The sequence below is a fragment of the Rousettus aegyptiacus genome, unplaced genomic scaffold (genome assembly GCF_014176215.1).
Source record: "Rousettus aegyptiacus isolate mRouAeg1 unplaced genomic scaffold, mRouAeg1.p scaffold_m13_p_9, whole genome shotgun sequence".
In the NCBI taxonomy this organism is placed as follows: Eukaryota; Metazoa; Chordata; class Mammalia; order Chiroptera; family Pteropodidae; genus Rousettus; species Rousettus aegyptiacus.
Window position 1 is genome coordinate 82,234,419 of NW_023416312.1, and position 18,357 is coordinate 82,252,775.

Genomic DNA, 18,357 nt, shown 5'->3' on the forward strand with positions numbered 1-18,357 from the left:
GCCGAGTTGGGTGGCGAAGTAGGACGTGGATTCGGGGGCGGGGCGCGGCGGGAGGGGGAAACCAGGCCTGGCCGGACTGGCCTGGGCGTGGGGGCGGGGGGCGAGTTCGGGGCACTTGCTGGGCTCGGGACCGAGTGGTAGGGTGGGGCGGCGCTAGGGGCTGGGCTGGACCCGCAGGGAGAGGGCGAGGGGAGGGAAAGCCGGGGGGTGGAGTAGGGGCGTGGAGTTGTGAGCGGGGTCTGGCCTCGGCCGGGGGCGAAGGTAGATCCGCAGGGCCGCCAGCGGAGGGAGAGAGGCCCGCGGCAGCGCGGCGGCGAGGAAAGCCAGCTTCCGCGGAGTTTATGCCTTGGCTTCCCGGGCTCCCGCCGTCTCACGCGCACAGATGGGTTTAGGGTACTGACTGGTAAGTAACTACGAGTGTTTGACGGTGTTCAGCGCTGATTCCGGGAAAAGCAAGGAAAGACACGGTCTGCAATTATGCTGACACCCCCCCACCACCACCACACACACATACACACACACTCACTTCGTAGCATCTGGATTCCACTCTCAGGGGGCCGCGGACCCTCCCTGCCACAACCCTTTGACTCTCCAGCACTCCCACCGCCTAACCCTTTCCTTGGCCATCTGACTCTCCGAGGGGTATGTGTTTGGGGGTGGACGACAGCGAGGGGTATACTTTCCCTCCCATCGCGGCAGCCTAGTTCGTATCTTATTCCTATGTGTAGCGTCGCTTTGAGTCGCATGGACATTGAGGTTTAGATAATCTACTACCCACTACCCCCACCCCAAAGCAATTTGATGGCTTTTAGGGAAAGGGACTACCCCCTGCATTTCCATGCCTGGGATGAGGTTTTAGGATTGGGATTCACTCCCAGCTCACTTCCACTACCAACCTCTCTTTCTCTGTGAGACATTTCCACGGGGATCCGAACTTGGGTGAGTGGTGGGGGGCTGGAGTATTAATGTGCTTTTCTATCACTACACAGGTTCGGTGTGGCCAAGGACTGCTAGTCTCAGAGGGAAAATAGCCACCAGTCCAACTCGTGTCGTCCCCACTACTACCTTGGTGAGGAGGGCAACGCCGTGAAGGGGATACTGGTGGGTAGGGGCCCAGCATAAGTGAGGGGGCTGGGTAACCGCCCCCAGAGGACTCTGTTTCTTGGTGGGGAGGGACATTCGAGCCTCGGCTTCAGAGGAGGGGTTCCAGGGAGGGAGAAGGGGGTGGCAACAATGGGGGGCGATGGGAAGAAAGGGGGAATCATGCCCTGCCAGCAAGGAGAGCCTCCCTCGGGCCCTTTGGAGAAGGGGACTCAATGTGTCTGCTCTGTGATGTCCAGCAGGGGAGATCTAGGGTCTCTGGATTTGCACACTAGATCAGGCACCAGTGGCCTGAGAAAGTCAGGTGGGGCATAAGGTGGACAGCGTTGGAAGAAAGAGGAAACCCTCAGGCCTTGGCGCACCTATCTTTTCCCTTTCTCAATCTCCCCCTTCGAGGGGCATCGAAGGGAGGGCTTGGGACTCTTTCAGCCCCTCAGATTGAGCGCCTCCACCTCTCCTGGGAGTCTAGCTTTTTGCCTGGCTTGCTGCAGCCGCCGCTGGCTCCCTCTCCGGAATCCGCTCGGTCCTCACAGCGATCCCCTCCTCCTCTGCTCCCCTCCCCGTGTCACCGGGGCTGCTTGGCTCTGCCCCCTTCGCCGCCGCTTGCTCCCTGCTTTCGTCCCTCCCTCTCTCTCTCTCGCTCCCTCCCTTCGCCTCCTCCTCCCCATTCCTCCCCACGGGCAGGGGCAGGTGGCATTCTGGGAGTTGTAGTCCCTTGGAAGGAGGGCTGGCGCCGCCCGCGGACCCGGCCGGACTCCACTTCCCGTCGAGCTCTGCGACCGGCACCCACTCCACCAGGCTTCGCTCGCACACACAGACACACACACACATCGCTCTCCCCCTCACTCTTTTCGCTCGCCGCGGCTGCTGCCAGTGTGTGGCTCTGTCTCTCCTCCGCTTTGCTGAGCCCTCCCTTCTTCCTCTCAGTTCCTAGAGTCCGACCGCCGCCGCTGCCGAGAGAGAGAAGGAGGTCGGTGGCGATAAGGGGCGGATAGGGGCATCAGATCGGGGCAGTATGAGGCGGGTGGCGGTACTGAGGGAGTGAGAGAGAACCCGGGTGGCGGCCTGAACCTCCCCACGGAGCCGACCCGGGAACAGGTGCGTCTTTTTTTTCTCTCCCCCAACCCTTCCACCCCTTTTGACTGACTACCCAGTATTCTCGTATTCTCCCTCCCCACCCGCTTCTTTCTATCTTAAGCCTTTCCTCAACCCTGTCCCTTCTTCGCCCCGCGGCTGCTTTGCTTGCCCCCCAGGGGCGCCGTCCTCTCCATGTCTCCGGACGTTGCGCTCCCTGGAGCTCGCCCTGTTCTAGCCCCTCCCTTCGGGACAGCTCCCTTCTACTTACCACCTTCGTACCCCATCCCTGCCCTACCCTACCCCCTTCTCACCCCCTTCTCCCTCGGCCAGGTGAGACTTGTTCTCCACAATTCGAGAGAGTCTTCTTCCTGGCTGGGCGGGGGTCTCCATGGAAACGGGGGTCTCATTGATCCTGGGGGGTGGGAAACCATTGGAATTACCCCACTATTCAGAGCAGAAGGTGGCGGCTACGATCTTGTTAACTACCTGGCCCCAACGCCTCCCCCCCCTCAATCCAGGCATCCGACGTCCGTAAGGGAGGCTGGCGAGCAAAGCAGGGCGAGAATGGGCTTGTTTATTTATTTTATTTTTATTTTTTTTGAGGGGGGGGGGCTGCTGTCCGTGATGAAGTCTTGAAGAAACCAGGAGAAAATACCCTCCAACCTAAGAGGGGAGGTGCGACGGGTGCTTTTCAGGGCTGCGTTCTCCCTGGTGTTGGTGTGCAGGAACCGTAGGGTAAGGGGTACCCCTAGGTGGCGGCGGGGCCTGGGTTCGGGAGTGGGAGTGCTGTGATGGGGGCAGGGGCAATTATCCGAGTCCCTGGAAAAAAGGCGGGGGATGACTTCAGAGCGCCCTGGCTCCGCTGCCCTCGCTCTAGGGGCGGGAGCCACCGGGCCAGGCGCGGCGGGAAGGGGGCTTAAATTGAAGGAGGATGAGGTCGGGGGGCAATTCCCACTAGCTCCAGCAACCCAGGGGGAGATTCGGTGTACAAGCTCTACACCCGCTTCACGCCAGGCCTGGAGGCAAAGGGTCTGAGAGCGAAGCTGAGGTCTGGAAGGAGAGAGGCTCTGGTTACGGGGCCGGGTTTCGGGATCAGGGGCAATCCCCCAGCTTAGGAGAAGGAGGGCAAGGGATGGCCACGAACCCTAGGGCTCCTCCACCCCGGTCCTAAGGGGCATGAGAAACGGACAGCAGGCCCAGCAGAGCTGGATTGGAGCAGATCGCGGTTGGGGCAGGGGCGGGGGGGCTTAGTGGTGGGCTTCGGGGGGAGCAGTCCGGCAGCGGGGCGGGCAGGCGGGGCGTGGGGCTCCGGCGGGCGGCGGGGCGGGGCCGGGGCGGCGCTGCTGCTGCCGCTGCCGCTGCCGCTGCCGCTGCTGCTTCTGCTGGGGCCGCTGCAGCCGTTGCCGCCGCCGCCGCCGCTTCTGGGCGGGGAACGGAGGCCAAAGGCAGTCCCGTGCCGGGGCAGAGGGCGCGGGCGGCTCGCTGTGGGTAGGGGGCCGTCCTGGGGGCGGGGGCAGGCGGGGGGTGGAGCCCCGACGGGGGCGGTGCGAGCCGGGACGACGACGACGAAGAGCCCCGGGGGCCGGTGCATGGAGGACGAGGTGCTGGGAAAAGGAAGGGGGGTTGGGTCCCGCGACGGGCCTCGTGGGCTTGGCTCCTCGAGTTCTGCTTCGGGACGGAGCCCTGCTAGGGTGCCCAGAAGCCCAGGAAGAGACAGGGAGGTGAACTGGACGGTGGAGGGGGCCCTCCTCGCCAGGGTCCCGCCGAGAGGAAGGCTGGGCCAGAGGGACGTCCGGGGCAAGGCTGGGAGGAGCCGGCCGCACCTCGGCTGGGGATTTCGCGTTATGTAGGGAAAGATGTGGTTGAAGGGAAAGGCAGGTGGGAAACACACTGCAAACCTGGGAGGCCAACAGCATAGGCCGATGGGGGTGCCCTTCTATTCTGCCCGCACCTTCCCCCTCCCCCAGTGGAAGCACTATGTTTTTGTTTTATTGTTTTGAAATTTTCAGCGTTGATTGTACGAAGCTGTCGATGTGTTGATACTTATTCATTCTTGGTGTCTGCTAGAGTAGACGATAAAGAAAGGCTTCCCTTGCCGAGGACGCATCTAGCATAGGGTTTAGGACTTCTTTAGGTGAGTGTGGGGAGGAGGCCCGGTAACTTCGTATGACAGCTGAATACTCTCAAGCCAGTTTGGAGGTCGTTCCTATGGCACAGATGTGGAGTACTATTGCAAAAATCTTTGGTGAGACTTTTAGGGGTGCAGTTGTAGGTTAGTGTTACCCTGGTAACCCCATAGTTCTTTCAGTTTAGAAATATGTTTCTCAAAGTCACCATGTTGAAACGTTTTTTGGGTAAATTAATGGGAGATACATTTGGGGTCGGGAGTGGGTTAGGTTTATAATAAAATTCCAAGCTTGAAGAGACTTTAAAGCTCATTTAGTTCTCCGTTTTCTGTCCTACCCTTGAAAGTTGGGATAGAGGGAGGTTTATTGTGGAGAAAATTGTAGGCAGCACAATGGAGCACAGATAAGTTTGGTATCACAGTACTCAAATTGGATGGTGATGTTACCATGTGATACCAAAGAGGACAGTATTCAGGAAAGAAATTTGGAGGATTCTACTGGGGAGTAAGTGGGGTAACCGAATCCTGAGAATCACCCAGAGGCTCCAAATAGAAGTTAAAGATTGGTGGAGGAACCTGTAAAATTTTGATGAGGAAGCAAATTTAGTAGAAAAGGCTGGGGGAGCTAGGAGGAGCGGGGGGCTTGGTGACTCAAAATCAGAGAATCTGAAAGTTGATAGAGTTTAGGGGGGACATTACCATCTTGATTAAGACATCTAGATATTGATAAGCAGACTCATCTTTTGATAGAGCAACTGAGGTAGTTGTCCATGAGGGTGGCTGTAGGGGACCAGAGGCACAAACTATGGGAAATAAGGTCTTACTTAAATCGACTTTTAAGAAGGCTAACTAACCCTGTTATCATCTTTGCAGCAAGAGTAGGTAGGTTTTTTTTTTCCATTTTGGCTCTGAGAAATCATTGATGGAGGAAGGGAGGGGACTCAGATGTCTGGGTTAAGGAGGACTAGTTCTTTGGAATAGGCCAACAAGGAAAAGAGGTCAATTGTTGGGATAGGGCAGAATAAAGCTAAGTCACTGGTAGGCTCTGCTGTTGGAGGCTGTATTGGGCAGAGAGAAGGAGAGTTCCAGAAGAAATGGTGGCTGCTCGAAGGGCACTCATAGATCTGTTTTGATTTACCAAGAGAGGGGATAGAGGGCGGGAAGGAGGATTCCTTTCTTTCTTAGTGGCATAGACTTTCTTAGTAAGCAGAAGGGCTTACTTCAGGAGTCTCTGCTTTAATCATGCTGCAGTTCACTATATAGGGAAAAAAGGTTTCATGCAGATGGCCGAGGATCTCCCAATATGATGAGTCTGGATCATGGGTTTTAGAGAGGTGCCTCTTTTAGGGCAACAGAATTGTGGGAGAAAAGGACTTGAATACTAGACAGAAGGGGGGTAAAAAGAGAAGTTAGGAAGAGGGTTGGTTGGGCAGTGAAGGGGGAAGAAAGCTTATTGTTACTGGTCCCATGTTAGGGCCAACTAAGGAAAAATTAGAACCTTGAAAATCCAGGATAATATTTTCTAAAGTAAAATTTGAAGAACCTTTAAGGCTCTTTACACGATCATGATAGACTCACTAATGTGGGACAAGAGAGAAGAGTGATCTTGGGTTAAAATAGGGTTGAGGAGAAATTGACATGTAGGAAGAAATATAAAAAATATTTACCCATAAGGAAATAGAGAATCTAGAGATAGTATATAGGCTAATAAGTACAAAATATGAGAGAAAGGGTGGAATAACTAGCTGAAGGAGGAAGATGTGTACTCAGGTGTCATCTGGAGCTGGTATCAGAGAATGTTAAAAACTTGACTTTGGTAGCTGCTGCCCTGGGAGAGCCCAGGAATCAGAGGTTAGCTGATATCCAGGGTTTACAAGTCTAAGCATTAATTAGAAAATCTAGACAAAGTAAGGATAGTGAATGGGGGAAGGAATTCATAGTCCTAAATAGAATAGCTTTGGAAGAAGGAGAAAGTGGGAATACAGCAGTTTTTCCAGTATGCAAATGGGAGGAATTCTAGATATAGGAAGATGAGTTATGGAAAGTCCAGAATGAAACAATATAAAGAACAGTGACCTGAGAGCCTTAGGCCAGAAGTGGAAGGTGGGGTTGGGGAATGGAAGAAAGGGGCTAAAACATTGTAATTGGGCATCTGGAGTGGTTCTATTCTAGGCTGAGCTAAGTTTGAGATGCAATAGAACGGCCACAGGGTGTAGGGAGCTGTTTTCCAGCATCAACCAGAATCTGAGATTGAGAGAGGAGGAATTCACAGTAGAATTGGTTGGGAAAGCGAACATTGGAGTGGAACAGAGAGAAAAGTGGAGAAAGTGGAAATTGTTGCTGATATATAATAGACTGGAATGGGGAGAAGCCACTGATGATTATGTAAGGGGGAAGGAAGATTTTAGACCTTTGAGTTTTCAAATAGAAAGGAAATTTCTTAATGCTGGAGTTCCAGTTAGGTGTGAGTCTATGATTTTCAGAAGGTTTAGCTTTAGTACTGCCAGAGAGGCAATAAGAGGTAATCTACTTTTTGGCCACTAGGATGTTGGTAGTGTTTTATATAATCTCACATGTGAACTGGCTTTATCAATGCCAGTTTTTTAATGGTCAACCCTAAAATAATGTAGAAACCATTCTCATTCTAAATCTGCACTTTACCACTGTTCATAACTTAAAAGTAGTCTTATGACAAAAAATTTCTTTGGTTAACTGAAGTCGAATTCTGGTCAAGAGTAAAATTTAACTCTGTTTCTGTCCCCGTAATTCAAATATGCTGTTCTGTTTCTCTCTTTTATTTTTAAAGTAGAAGCCACCCTGTTCCCATAAAACATTTAAAAATGTATAATTGTTTAAAAAGTGGCTGCAGGCTGCATGTCAAAGTCATATTTTCCCTAGTCAATGAATTGTGATGAATTCGAAGAGATGATTTATTATTTATTTGTAAAACGTAATTTTCAGATTTATTTGTGAGGATACGTGAGCCAGGATATGTCTTCATTTGGATTTTAAGAAGACCTTAATTAAGCTAAGCGTCTGTGAAGAATTGAGAATACCAAGGGGCAGGCAAAGCTTTGTGTTTCGGGCTTCTTTAATGTGTGCTAAGAAACAAAATTTGCTTACCTCATTGCTAAGGTATGCCTAGAAATCTTAGTGTTAGTGCCATTTAAGGGTACAGTTGAGTTTTGTTATAATGCTGGTATTTGGGGACAAGGAGAGCAAACAGATTTTCATTTTTCTAAGTTCTGTAGAGAAATGCACTGCACATGACTCTGATCCCCGGGAAGAGTCAGTGCAGTCTATACCTAGATTCATCAGGTGCTTAGGTATCTTATGATGATGAAGCTTGACTTGGTCTGACTCAGTCGTACCATACATACCCAGGTTAGTATCTTAGAGTGGTTCTCAAACTTTAGCATGCATCAGAATAACTTTTTGTGTTAAAGACATACAGCCTAGGTTAGAGTTCTTGCTCTTCTACCTTCTAGGTGGATGGAAAGAAACAGGTCACTTAACTTTCTTGAGCCTTAGTTTGTTCATCTATAAAATGGAGATGATAATCTCAAGTTTGCAGAGCTATAAGGATTACATGAGTTGATGTACATATAGCGCCGGGTCCATAGCAGGTGCCCAGTAAATAGCATCTATTATTATATTATAATCTAGTTTTTCTTATTCAGTTGTGTCCTTTGACAGTACCTTTTATATTACACTATTGTGAACTTGGTGGGAGAATGAAAACTGTCAATAGCTCCTGAGCACTCTCTTTATATCTTGATCCTCTGTGCTCTTTCTCCATATTCTTGTATCAGTACATATTTAACATTTACAATGTGATAGGAAGAAATAGTTTGGCTCATCACTACATTTTTCTATCTACCTTTGAGGTAGAAGTGGCAGCTTCTTTAACAGCCATGCTGTAATACTACTCAATATTTCAGGGCAGGAACAGAAGAGTATATATACAGCTGAAACTTCAGGGAACATTTTGGGTCATGCTTAAAAAATAACTGAAGCCTAGTTTACTAGGATAACAATTTTAAAAGCCACTGCTTTCTGAAAAGGGCTGCTGTGTTTAATTATGACTGGTAGGGCTTTCCAGCTATCTCTGACATCTGGAAGTTCTACAAAAGTGGATATATATTACCTGGGCTTGGAATGGCTCTATGACAAAGATGTTCATCAGTGATTGGATGGGAGAGAATAACATCTCAAATAGCTAAGGTATCATCAAACCAAACTTCCTAGAAAAAATATGGGCTATAAAATAGAGTCCCTCTCTGTAGCCAGAGTGGACTTTGATGCCAACAATCAGTTATGCCAGTATAGGGAGAGAGTGATAGCAGGCCAATTTAAAACAGTAGATGAGTTAACAAATTACAATTGACCTTGGAACAATGTGGAGGTCAGGGACTTCGACCCACACAATTGAAAATTTGCATATAACTTTTGACCCCTCCCCCCAAAAAAAACTTAACTGTAGTTGTCCTTTAGTATCTTGGGGTAGGGGGTGGGGGGGACAGTGCAGGCAGTTGGCTCTTTGCATTTGCAGATTCCCAACCTTGTATCGAAAATACTATTTTTGATCCATGGTTGGTTGAATCCACAGAAGTAAAACTCAGGGATCTGGAGGGCCAATTGTATATTTATTGAAAAAAATTCACATACAAGTGGACCTGCACAGTTCAAACCCTTGATCAAGGACAACTATAATAATTTCTGTTTGTCTTTGGAAATGCATTCTTATTCTCTATCTGCCCCCTCCACAGCAGATTTACCTTCCTATTTCTGCTTAGACAAATATTAAAATAAATTGTTCCCTGAGCATATATCTACCATAAGTGGCAGAAGACAGTCCATAAGTCATCTGGGTTTAAAAATTAGCTGTGGCTAAACCACAGTCAGATAATTGGGAGTTGATTTTATTGTTTTGCCCCACCCAATTTTATTTTATTTCTGTGATTGTCTTTATTGTGGAAGTAAGGAAAAGAAAGAAGAGAAAGTTTATGAGCAAGCAAGGTAAGTAAAAGTAAATCATAGACCCAATACTTTTTACATAGGCTTCTTGATTTTTATATGTAGAGAAGATTTCAGTTTTTTTCCTGTAGTTTAGCAAGTATTCTTTGAGTGCATATTGTATTATGCTAGACACTATTGGGAAGGTGATTAAAAGAAGTGTGAAATATTCTTTCTGGCTTTGAGGAACCTATAGACTGGTAGCAGGTTGAGCCAATACTGAGAGTCTGAAATTCTGTGAGCTAATTTTGTGTGTGTGTGTGTGTGTGTGTACGCCTTTGAATGAATAATATCTATAAAATTAGTTGAACCCATAGTCTTGGGTGAGAGAATACAAAAAATAGCTGGATAATGTCCTTTCTAAATCTTTGTATAAGAGATCCATAGGACTTTTTCTTAAAAAAGCCCAAAAGCTTGGTGAGGAGGAATCCTTTTTAGATTAAAAAAATTCCATATCATAAATGCAGTATATTGAAATAGAGATGGCTGAAGGCCACTGTCACAGAAGCATCAGGTCTCAGATTATAATGATTCAACTTTGGAGGTGTGAGAAATACACTAAATATTCACATGGTCCTACTGAAGACCGAGACTGAGGAAAGCCGACTCTTATCGTTGATCTAGTAGAAATGAGAAGTGCTCAAAAGATGACTAGTTACTTAGGGTGACATTTTGAGGTGTTTTTACATTTGAAAAGGACTGATTAATTTTGTGGTGATCGCCTAGGTTTTCTTGATATTTGTGACATCTAATCTTGTAGCTAGATCCTAGGTCTGGTCTAAAGATTTGATGAGGTGTTTTCCTTAAATGAAGGAAAATAATTTCTTTACAGCAGGAAATGGAAGTGTGTACTATTTGAACAAAAGGAAAAAAAAGTATCATGGCAGTGGGTAGAAGAGCTAAACCAATTTGGTTTAGCTCTTGGAAATGAGAAATGGGAAATGAGAGATAGAATGGAAATGAGAGATAAAACTTTTGCTTTTGTCTGTTTCATTGTTGTGATTACCTTTGGTCCTTTTATGTGCTTTCATGCTAGTCTCAGTTTTAAGTAGGGACTAGTTTATTCCCATTTTGCAGATGACATAGTAAATGGACATAGTGAGGTGTCTGAGATGGCTGAGAAGTGGAGGGTTGAAGATATATGCTCAAAGTTTTCTCCCTACAGTTTAGGATGTGGGTACGAGGGTATATCACACTTAACAGGTGTTGCTGCTGTTTGATTAGATGATTCCAAATGGATTTTGGCAGTTTTTCAACATCAAATTAAATGAATGAGTAATCTACACAATAAGGAATTTGAAAAGGGTGTGGTTTGGGTTGAAAAGGGTTTGGATGGTAATGCTCACCAAAGAAGAGCTCCAGGAAGATCACAAGACCTGACCACTTCATTGAGATGAATCTCTAGCCTCCATTGTGACTACATTGGAGGTAACTACATTCATTTGAATGAATAAGCTCTCATGTATTTAACAGATAGTTAACATTTCTTTGTATGCAGTCTCATAAATGCTTATAGGCAAGGTTTTTAAACATGGAAGTACCCAGGGAGTCTATGAAGATGTTCATGCCAAAGTGGTGTGCAAGCAACTACTTCGTCTTCTTGGTAAATTACAGGAATTAATGGATCTCAGAACAGAATGCAGTGTCCCTTACAAGACTGATCCCTTGGTATAGAACCATTGGATATATTTGGATAGGAAAAAAAATCAGAGGAATTAGAAAGTGCTAGGATAAATTGTCAGGCAGAAGGTTGGGATGAATAGTGCAAAGGGCCCCTTCTACCTTTCAATTACCCAGCAGATTATTTACAGTTGATTTTGTATGTGGTGGTAGAGGAAACCTGTTTTGCATGAAGGGAAGCAAAGTAAAGTGATTGGGGCATGTATGGTAGGGAAAGATGAGGGGATATAGATACTGGGAGAAAATACTGAGGAGAATATTATAATACCCTTATATGGAAGATTACTAAATTATTAGAACAATTTACATTGGGAGAACTTCCCCATTAGGGGGCGAGGTTTGGCATATATATTTTAATAAGGAAAACAGGAATGTTAGTCTGTTGAATATACGTGGGGGAAGGCAGAGCAACAAGGAGGGTAAGATCTATGATAGGCATTCCATATCTAAAGTCAGGTAAAGTTATGCTTGTTGGGTATGTGTACACTTTCATATTGAAAACAACTTTGAGATGTTTTGACCTTTCTCTGAAGGTACTGTGGTGGCTAGGTGGAAGTCATAGATAGCCTTTGCACTTTAGCCCTAGGTACTCAATGTCAGTGATCTCTTGGATCTCCTTGGGGGTGTCTTAGATGCTGCTTTTCCCAAAGGGACATAATAGGATGGCCTCTCCTTTGCTTCTGTGAAGACTGAATGTGACTACCTCTATGTTATGGGAGCTCTATCCAGAGCTCTAAATTTCTATTGGAGCAATAGATTCCAAAGTTAGTTTTCTTCACTCATTAGTCATCACTGATCCCACCCTCCTTCCTAAACTGTCTACTGGCCCTGCCTATCCTCTTGAGGACAGATTCAGGGCCAGGCTTCATGATGAATATTTTCTTGCTCTTTCATTTTTTAAAGTCGTAATTGCTTCCAGGTCACCAGGAAGTGTGAACCAAAGAAGTACTACCAGATTTAGTTTAACTGAGACCTTCTTAATCTTGAGTTTCTAATTTACTGTCCTAATGGTAGAGCCCAACCATGAATAAATGGGTAGCTTTCACGCATGTTTTCATGATTCTGGGAAACTTACAGGATGAACACCCTGTCTGGTCACTTTCAAGCTTAACTTTTTAAACAGTGTTTACTTTGGTACAAAGCATTTGTCAGATGATAGATGCTCTATTATTACCTCCTTTCGTGTCCTTCTCTTCCTCATATACATGCCTTTGCTTATAGTTGTGAAATCTGCTTGTTTGGGCATCTTCATTTCAAAACAAAACCAAAAAGTTTACCCAGTTTGTAAAATCTTTGAGTTTTAGTGCTGACTGTCCCTATTACCAATTCCTTTCAACCTGGACTTGGGCTATAATTTGATGTTCTTCCCCTTTTGATAACATGTTCTCACTAAACTTTTCTAAAATGTCTGTCTTCAGCGCTTCCCCACAGTATTTCAGTTTGGCCCATGATGGTGAAATATTTCAGGTTCCCTATTTCATTTTTTTCCTTTTGGCTGCTATATTCATATGGGCTTCTATTTTATGCCTTTCACATCTGCCCTTGTCTTCCAGCGTCTTTTTTTCTTATGTACTTTTTTGGAGGGGAAAGATCTCTGCTTCATTATAGTTTCTCTTCTACTACCTGTTCTCCCTCAGCTTAGCTGCTATTTTCACCATTTTAAAGTTATCCTTCTTCTATTAGTCCATTTTTGTTTTGGTTTTCCGTTTTGTAGTGTGGTGATTATGTTTGGCTACCTATTCTGCTGCCTGCTTGTTAGATTCTTTCCTTTGGATTTTGGTCCGTCCTTCTACTTGTGTGTACACATGCCTCCTAAATCAAAAAGTTTTTTTTTCAGCCACACTTATCACTTTGTGTTGGCAGTACATGTACTCTCCTTTGTTCATTCAATGAGTTGGATGTGTCTTTTGAGTTTTCCCCTCCAAAGTGGGGATAGCTCATGATAGTCCCACTGCCTTCTAGGCAGTGACCAGCATTTGATTCTGGGGCCATACAGCTGTTCATTTCTTAACAATTACATGGATGAGACATCTGGAAAAATCCTTTGAAGTATTTCATATCCTTGTGCCTGTGCTTCCTGGGTCACATGGGATTACCAGGTTTCTTCCAAGTTCCTTTTAGGAACTTTGCCGTTTGCCCTTGTGATGGTTCTCCTCAGAGAGGGAGTGTGAGTAGAAAGATTGAGAATACATGCCACATATGAGTGTGAGTGCTGCAAGCAAAAGCAAGTAGTACACAATTGAGTATATCAGCAGAGCCTACCAAGTGTGGTATGTCTGTAAGGATTTTTTTTGCTTGTCTCTCCTGAGAAGTAGTGTCCAGTTGAATGGTTAGTAATTTGATTGGACATAATAATAACAAAACAAAAACCTAGGCCTACTGGATCAGGCTCTTCAGGGCTGGGACATATGACTCTGTATTTTGAACAAGTTCCTTAGTGATCCTGGCTTGGGAAACATTGCTGTATGTTGGCCATCTCGACTCCTCGCATCCAATGTGGGCATTGATACCCTCATTGCCTCTTTAGAAGTTCCTTTTGCTTACTCTCTGGCTCGAGAGGACACATCCTGCCTTCTTGTGTAGACTCCTTTTCTCAATGCTTTCTTGCCTGTGTTTTCTACCCCTCCCCTTACCTTCTCAGAAAAGGCTACTGTTAATTAGCAGCAATGGGCTTCATATAGGAAGGGTTGCTATTCTGATAAAATCGTAATTAAAGCCAAGATTTAAGCAGATGCTCCATCTTTGGGGTCTTGTGAAAACGTGGTGCCCAATATCAGTTTTGCTCTCAAGGTAATTATAAAATATGTATTGTGTGGTAATTATTTTGTTTTTTTACTTGGTTTTCTTTTTCCGGTGGTTGTTATTTTGGATTTTGGGGGGAGTCTTAAAAACTCCTTTCTCTAGATGATGATATTTTATATATTGTTCTTTTTACAAATATCAGGATTCCCCCTCTGATTTCTGTCCTAGGCTCTACAAACTACTAATCCCCTCTAAACAGAACAAAAATAAACCTAAGAGTGAAAAAGTCATGGTGACTGACTTATATCTGCCGGCTAAAAATATTCAAATAGCCACTATTCAAGTAACCACTTCATTTTATGGCAAGAACAGCCTCTTTCATGGCCTGAGTCTAATGCTTCAAAGAAAAAGTGAAAAAAGTACCTGGCATATCAGCCGATAGACTGAACTGTTGTTTCTTCAACTGAGATATTCCAAGATATTCTAAGAAACAGTCAAAATGCAATTACTCAGGATGTTCAGGGAAAGGGGTCGTGGTGAACTGATGTGAAGCAGACAGCCAATCCATTTGTTATACCCTTGTTGAAATCTTTCTGAAATTATGTGTTAATTCATATAACCGTCTTCGTAATATTAAAGATAATTTTCAGAAAAAAGTAAAATCATGAGTTTTGTACAAATATAGAAATGAACATGTGTTAAAAATTTTATTTTACTCATTAATCAACAGGGGAACCAGACAGATGTTATAGCTGGTTGAAAGAAAAAAGTCTAAAAGCACAAATCTATACAGAATGAAGGAACTGAGTTGCAAACGGAGGCAAAACTGGTTTTTCCACAGTGGGGAGGGAAGTCAATCCAAATTCTATGGGACAAGACAGAGTTTGCATATCCATCAGTTACCTGTAATTTATGGAGGTGCAAAATAGCTTAAAGACAATGAACCAGGCTAGGATCTGTCAGCTATGAATGGTGTGCTATAGAGGCATAGTTTTTTCATTGAAGTACATTTTTTTCCCTGTGGTAAGTAAGTATGCATGGTGGATAATTTGGTGGTGGGGGGCAGGGGCTGATTTTGCCTCTTATAATTTCTCAGGGTCATCACCTGAATTGTTATCCAGGATACAGTTCCATATAACATGCGTTTACTGAGTACTTACTATATGTAAGACATTGCAGAGGAACTAGAGACAAAAAAGACAGTATTTCTTACATTAAGTAGCCAACTGTTTGGTAAGGGAGACATATATGCCATACCCCCAGCTAACCACACTGCAGAGGAGAATAAGAATCAAAGCCGTGGTACAGGTAGAAATGAAATGTTTCAGAACCAGAGAAGGAAGAGTTAACTGACCAGGGGCTGAGGTTGGGGAGATGACATTTAAGCAAGGGTTTGAGGGTTACCCAGAAAGGAAGAGGGGGCACATGAGAGACCATTTCAGGGTGAGGAAACAGCAAAGTCTTGAAACTGGACGGTCTGTTTAAGGGAGGGTCAGAATGACAAGGGCAGCAGGGGAATGGCAGGATGTGGCAGCAAAAGAGACTAGAGAGAAGGCCAGGTCATGGAGGGCCCTGAATGCTGTGTAAAGAAACACAGGGTTAATTCTGAAGACAGAGGAAAGCTATTGAAAGCTTTGAGGAGGAGGGGGATGATGGGATCGAACTGGTGCTTCAATAGATGAATTGACTGTAGAATTGAGAGATTGGAGGCAGAGATACCAGTTAAGGGGCTATTGTAATATTCTAGATAAGAGAGGGCCTGCATCAGGGTATTGGCCAGAGGAGTAGGAGGAGAAGACGAAGATGGCATTATTGAGGCTTGACTCCTGATTGGATGTGGGTGGTGGGGGAGAGAAGGAGTTGGAGACAACAACGGCAATGCTAAGGGATAGTGGTACTATTAACTGAGATAGGAAACACACTGGACGTGGGGGTTGGGAGCAGGTTTATGGGAATAGATAGATAATGAGGTCAGTTCAAGACATTGAGTTTGAGGGGCTCAGTGGACATCCAATTAATGGTGAGTTTCTGGCAGCTGGAAATTCTGGTCTGGTTCTAAGGAGAGAGGTCAGCTATAGATATAGATGTGAGTGTCGTCAGTGCACAAAGGGATGAGTTGAAACTGTGAGAACTCATGAGCTGAGATAGAAGGAGGGGCAGAGCTGACATACACACACACACAAACACACACACACAAACGAGAGTAAGTGGTGAGCCAGCCAGAGCCATACTGACTAGAGAGAGACAGAAAGAGACAGAGAAGGAGGACAAGAGAGATAGAGGGAGCTAGAAAGACAAGAGAAGGAGACAAGGCTGAGATGTGTGGAAGGAGAGTGGCATGGCAGAAGAAAGAGGAGAGGGAAGAGAGAGTGGAGCCTGAGGGGAAAAGAAGAAAGTGAGTAAAGGAGGGAAAGGACAGGAGCAAGGGAGGTGGGGAAGGGGAGAAAGTTGGAGGAGATGGGACAGTGGTAGAGAGAGATAGGAGATAGAAGAGAATTCAGAGAGAGGGGAAGAGAGATAGCTGGGAGGATAATAGGGATAAGAGGGGGGTGATGAGGATGAATAGAGGAAAATAGGAGAAAGAGAGTGAGGGGAAAGGGAAAGGAAAGAGAGATGGGTGGGGATAGAAAGAGAAAGAGTGAGGGAAGGGGAAGTGATGGGAGAGCATAGCAGAGGTGAGGAGAGACTAAGCATGATGAAGGCCAGGTTTCTGGGGCAGGTGGTGGGAGAGAAGGGCAATAGAGAAGCCAGCAGGCACTGAATTAGTATAACCAGGAGAGGAGCAAGGACAACAAAGAAATGAGTGCAGGCAGCATTTGCCTATGCTGTAGAGATAGGGAGTAGGGTAAGGACCAAGAAGAGGTAGGCAGCTCTCTTCACCCCTTACTGCCTCTTTGCCTTTGTTCACTCCCTCTGCTGGCTTCTTGGCTCATCCTTGGTCTTATCAGGCAACCTCTTGCCTTAGGACCTTTGCATAGAACATTCCCTCTACCTGGAATGCTCTTCCACCAGATATCCATATGACTCACCTTTTGCTTCTTTCAAGATGTCAAAATGTATCCTTCTTAGCAAGACCTACCCTGATCACCCATTTCATATTGTAGTCCATTCTGTACCCCCAACCATCACCATACCTCTTAGCCCGTGTTCTACCACCTTCCAACATACTATAAACATATAATCATTTAATATGTTTGTTGTCTATCTCATCATATTAGAATGTAAGCTTCATGAAGGCAGGTTTTTTGTTGTTGTTGTTAATTGTTGAATCTCCAGTACCTAGGACAATGCTGGTACATAGTAGGATCTCAGTAAATATTTGTTGAGTGAATAATGATATTGTGTCGAATATGGACAATCTCCGAAAATTGTTTAAAGAATAGATGAAAAAAAAATCCCTGATGTGACCATATTTTACTGTGACTTGCTTTGTTGGAAAGTGGAAAATAGCATAAAATTTTGATCACTATAGGGTTCTGTTCAGATGAACCTTTGATGAATTAAGGCTTTTAGCTCAAGAGGTTAATGATCTCAAGACGAGCTCATTGGATAAATCTCTTTTTCTTGATGCCCTCATTTTCTCTTGAAGGTGAATTGGCTGTGCAGTGATTGTCAACAGTGCAAGCTAGACAGTGGCTGGTGAAGGGGGTGATAGGTCATGGGAATGACAGACTGATAGGAAGGGACAAGGACAGAAATGTGTGGTTCTTGATGGAACATTGTTTTTTTGCTTATTGTATTGCATGTGATTTGGAGAGAGCTTTAAAGCAGGTTAAATATATGCATCATATCTATATAACTCTCAACTCGAAATCAGAATAGAGTATTTTTGAAGGGCTTATAAAGAAAGTGTATACTTCCTCTGGAGAGCTTAAATTGGCTATGTCACTCAAATACTTCTGTACCCATGGACTAGAGTTGATGAGAAAAAGATTCCCAGTAGTCTTTCAATGTACTGTTCACATATGGGAATGACCCTCTAAATTGTAGTTGGTTAGGCTAAATGTGTGTAAAAAAATATACTATCATCTCATTTGTCCAAAATAGATTGACTTTCTTGAACACTCAAGTATATCTGTCTTTATGATAATTTAAAAATCACTCTAGGTGATTAACAGTGTCTTCATCTCCTTCCTGAAACCCATGGATTCCTAAAAAGCTTTTGTTCCCTTATCCCCATTTGGACCTTAATTTCCCATAACAGGCTGGCTTGTGAGAGAAACTGTCTTAACATTTTTGGTGCTATAATTACCTTTATTTAAGTGTTTCATAGTTAAAGGTGGTTAAGGCAGCTGTTCCTGTTATGAATTTTGATTTTTTTGGGTTCCTTCCTCAGGGGGAGTGGCCAAAGCAGGTCCTTTCTGGTGGTGAGTGGCTGTCATGATCTCTACAGCATCACTCTACAGCAGCGTGCACAACTGGACCAGTTCTGACCGGATTCGCATGTGCGGCATCAACGAGGAGAGGTGAGGAGGCTGGGAAGGTGGCTGTTGTCAACTTCTAGTAAGCAGTACCCACTCACCAGAGGGGCAGCCACAACAGGGCTTGGGGGAGGACCCTGGGGAGGTGGCTGTTGGTCATTTCTAATTTTCTTGAGATGGAACGAGGCTGGGAAT

General features: G+C 45.3%; 1 protein-coding gene across 10 annotated transcripts in view; it reads left to right on the forward strand.

Annotated features, from left to right (window-relative positions):
• The window catches only part of BCORL1 (BCL6 corepressor like 1), a 57,501-nt gene continuing 39,144 nt past the window's right edge, over positions 1-18,357 (forward strand). The window contains exons 1-3 of one of the 10 annotated variants that reach the window (XM_016152772.2): positions 1-18; positions 990-1,069; positions 18,078-18,207. In XM_016152772.2, coding sequence (XP_016008258.1) covers positions 18,122-18,207 — 86 coding nt within the window. In that variant the 5' untranslated portion in view covers positions 1-18; positions 990-1,069; positions 18,078-18,121. The other 9 variants (XM_036226398.1, XM_016152770.2, XM_016152768.2 and 6 more) reach the window with 9 other exon arrangements.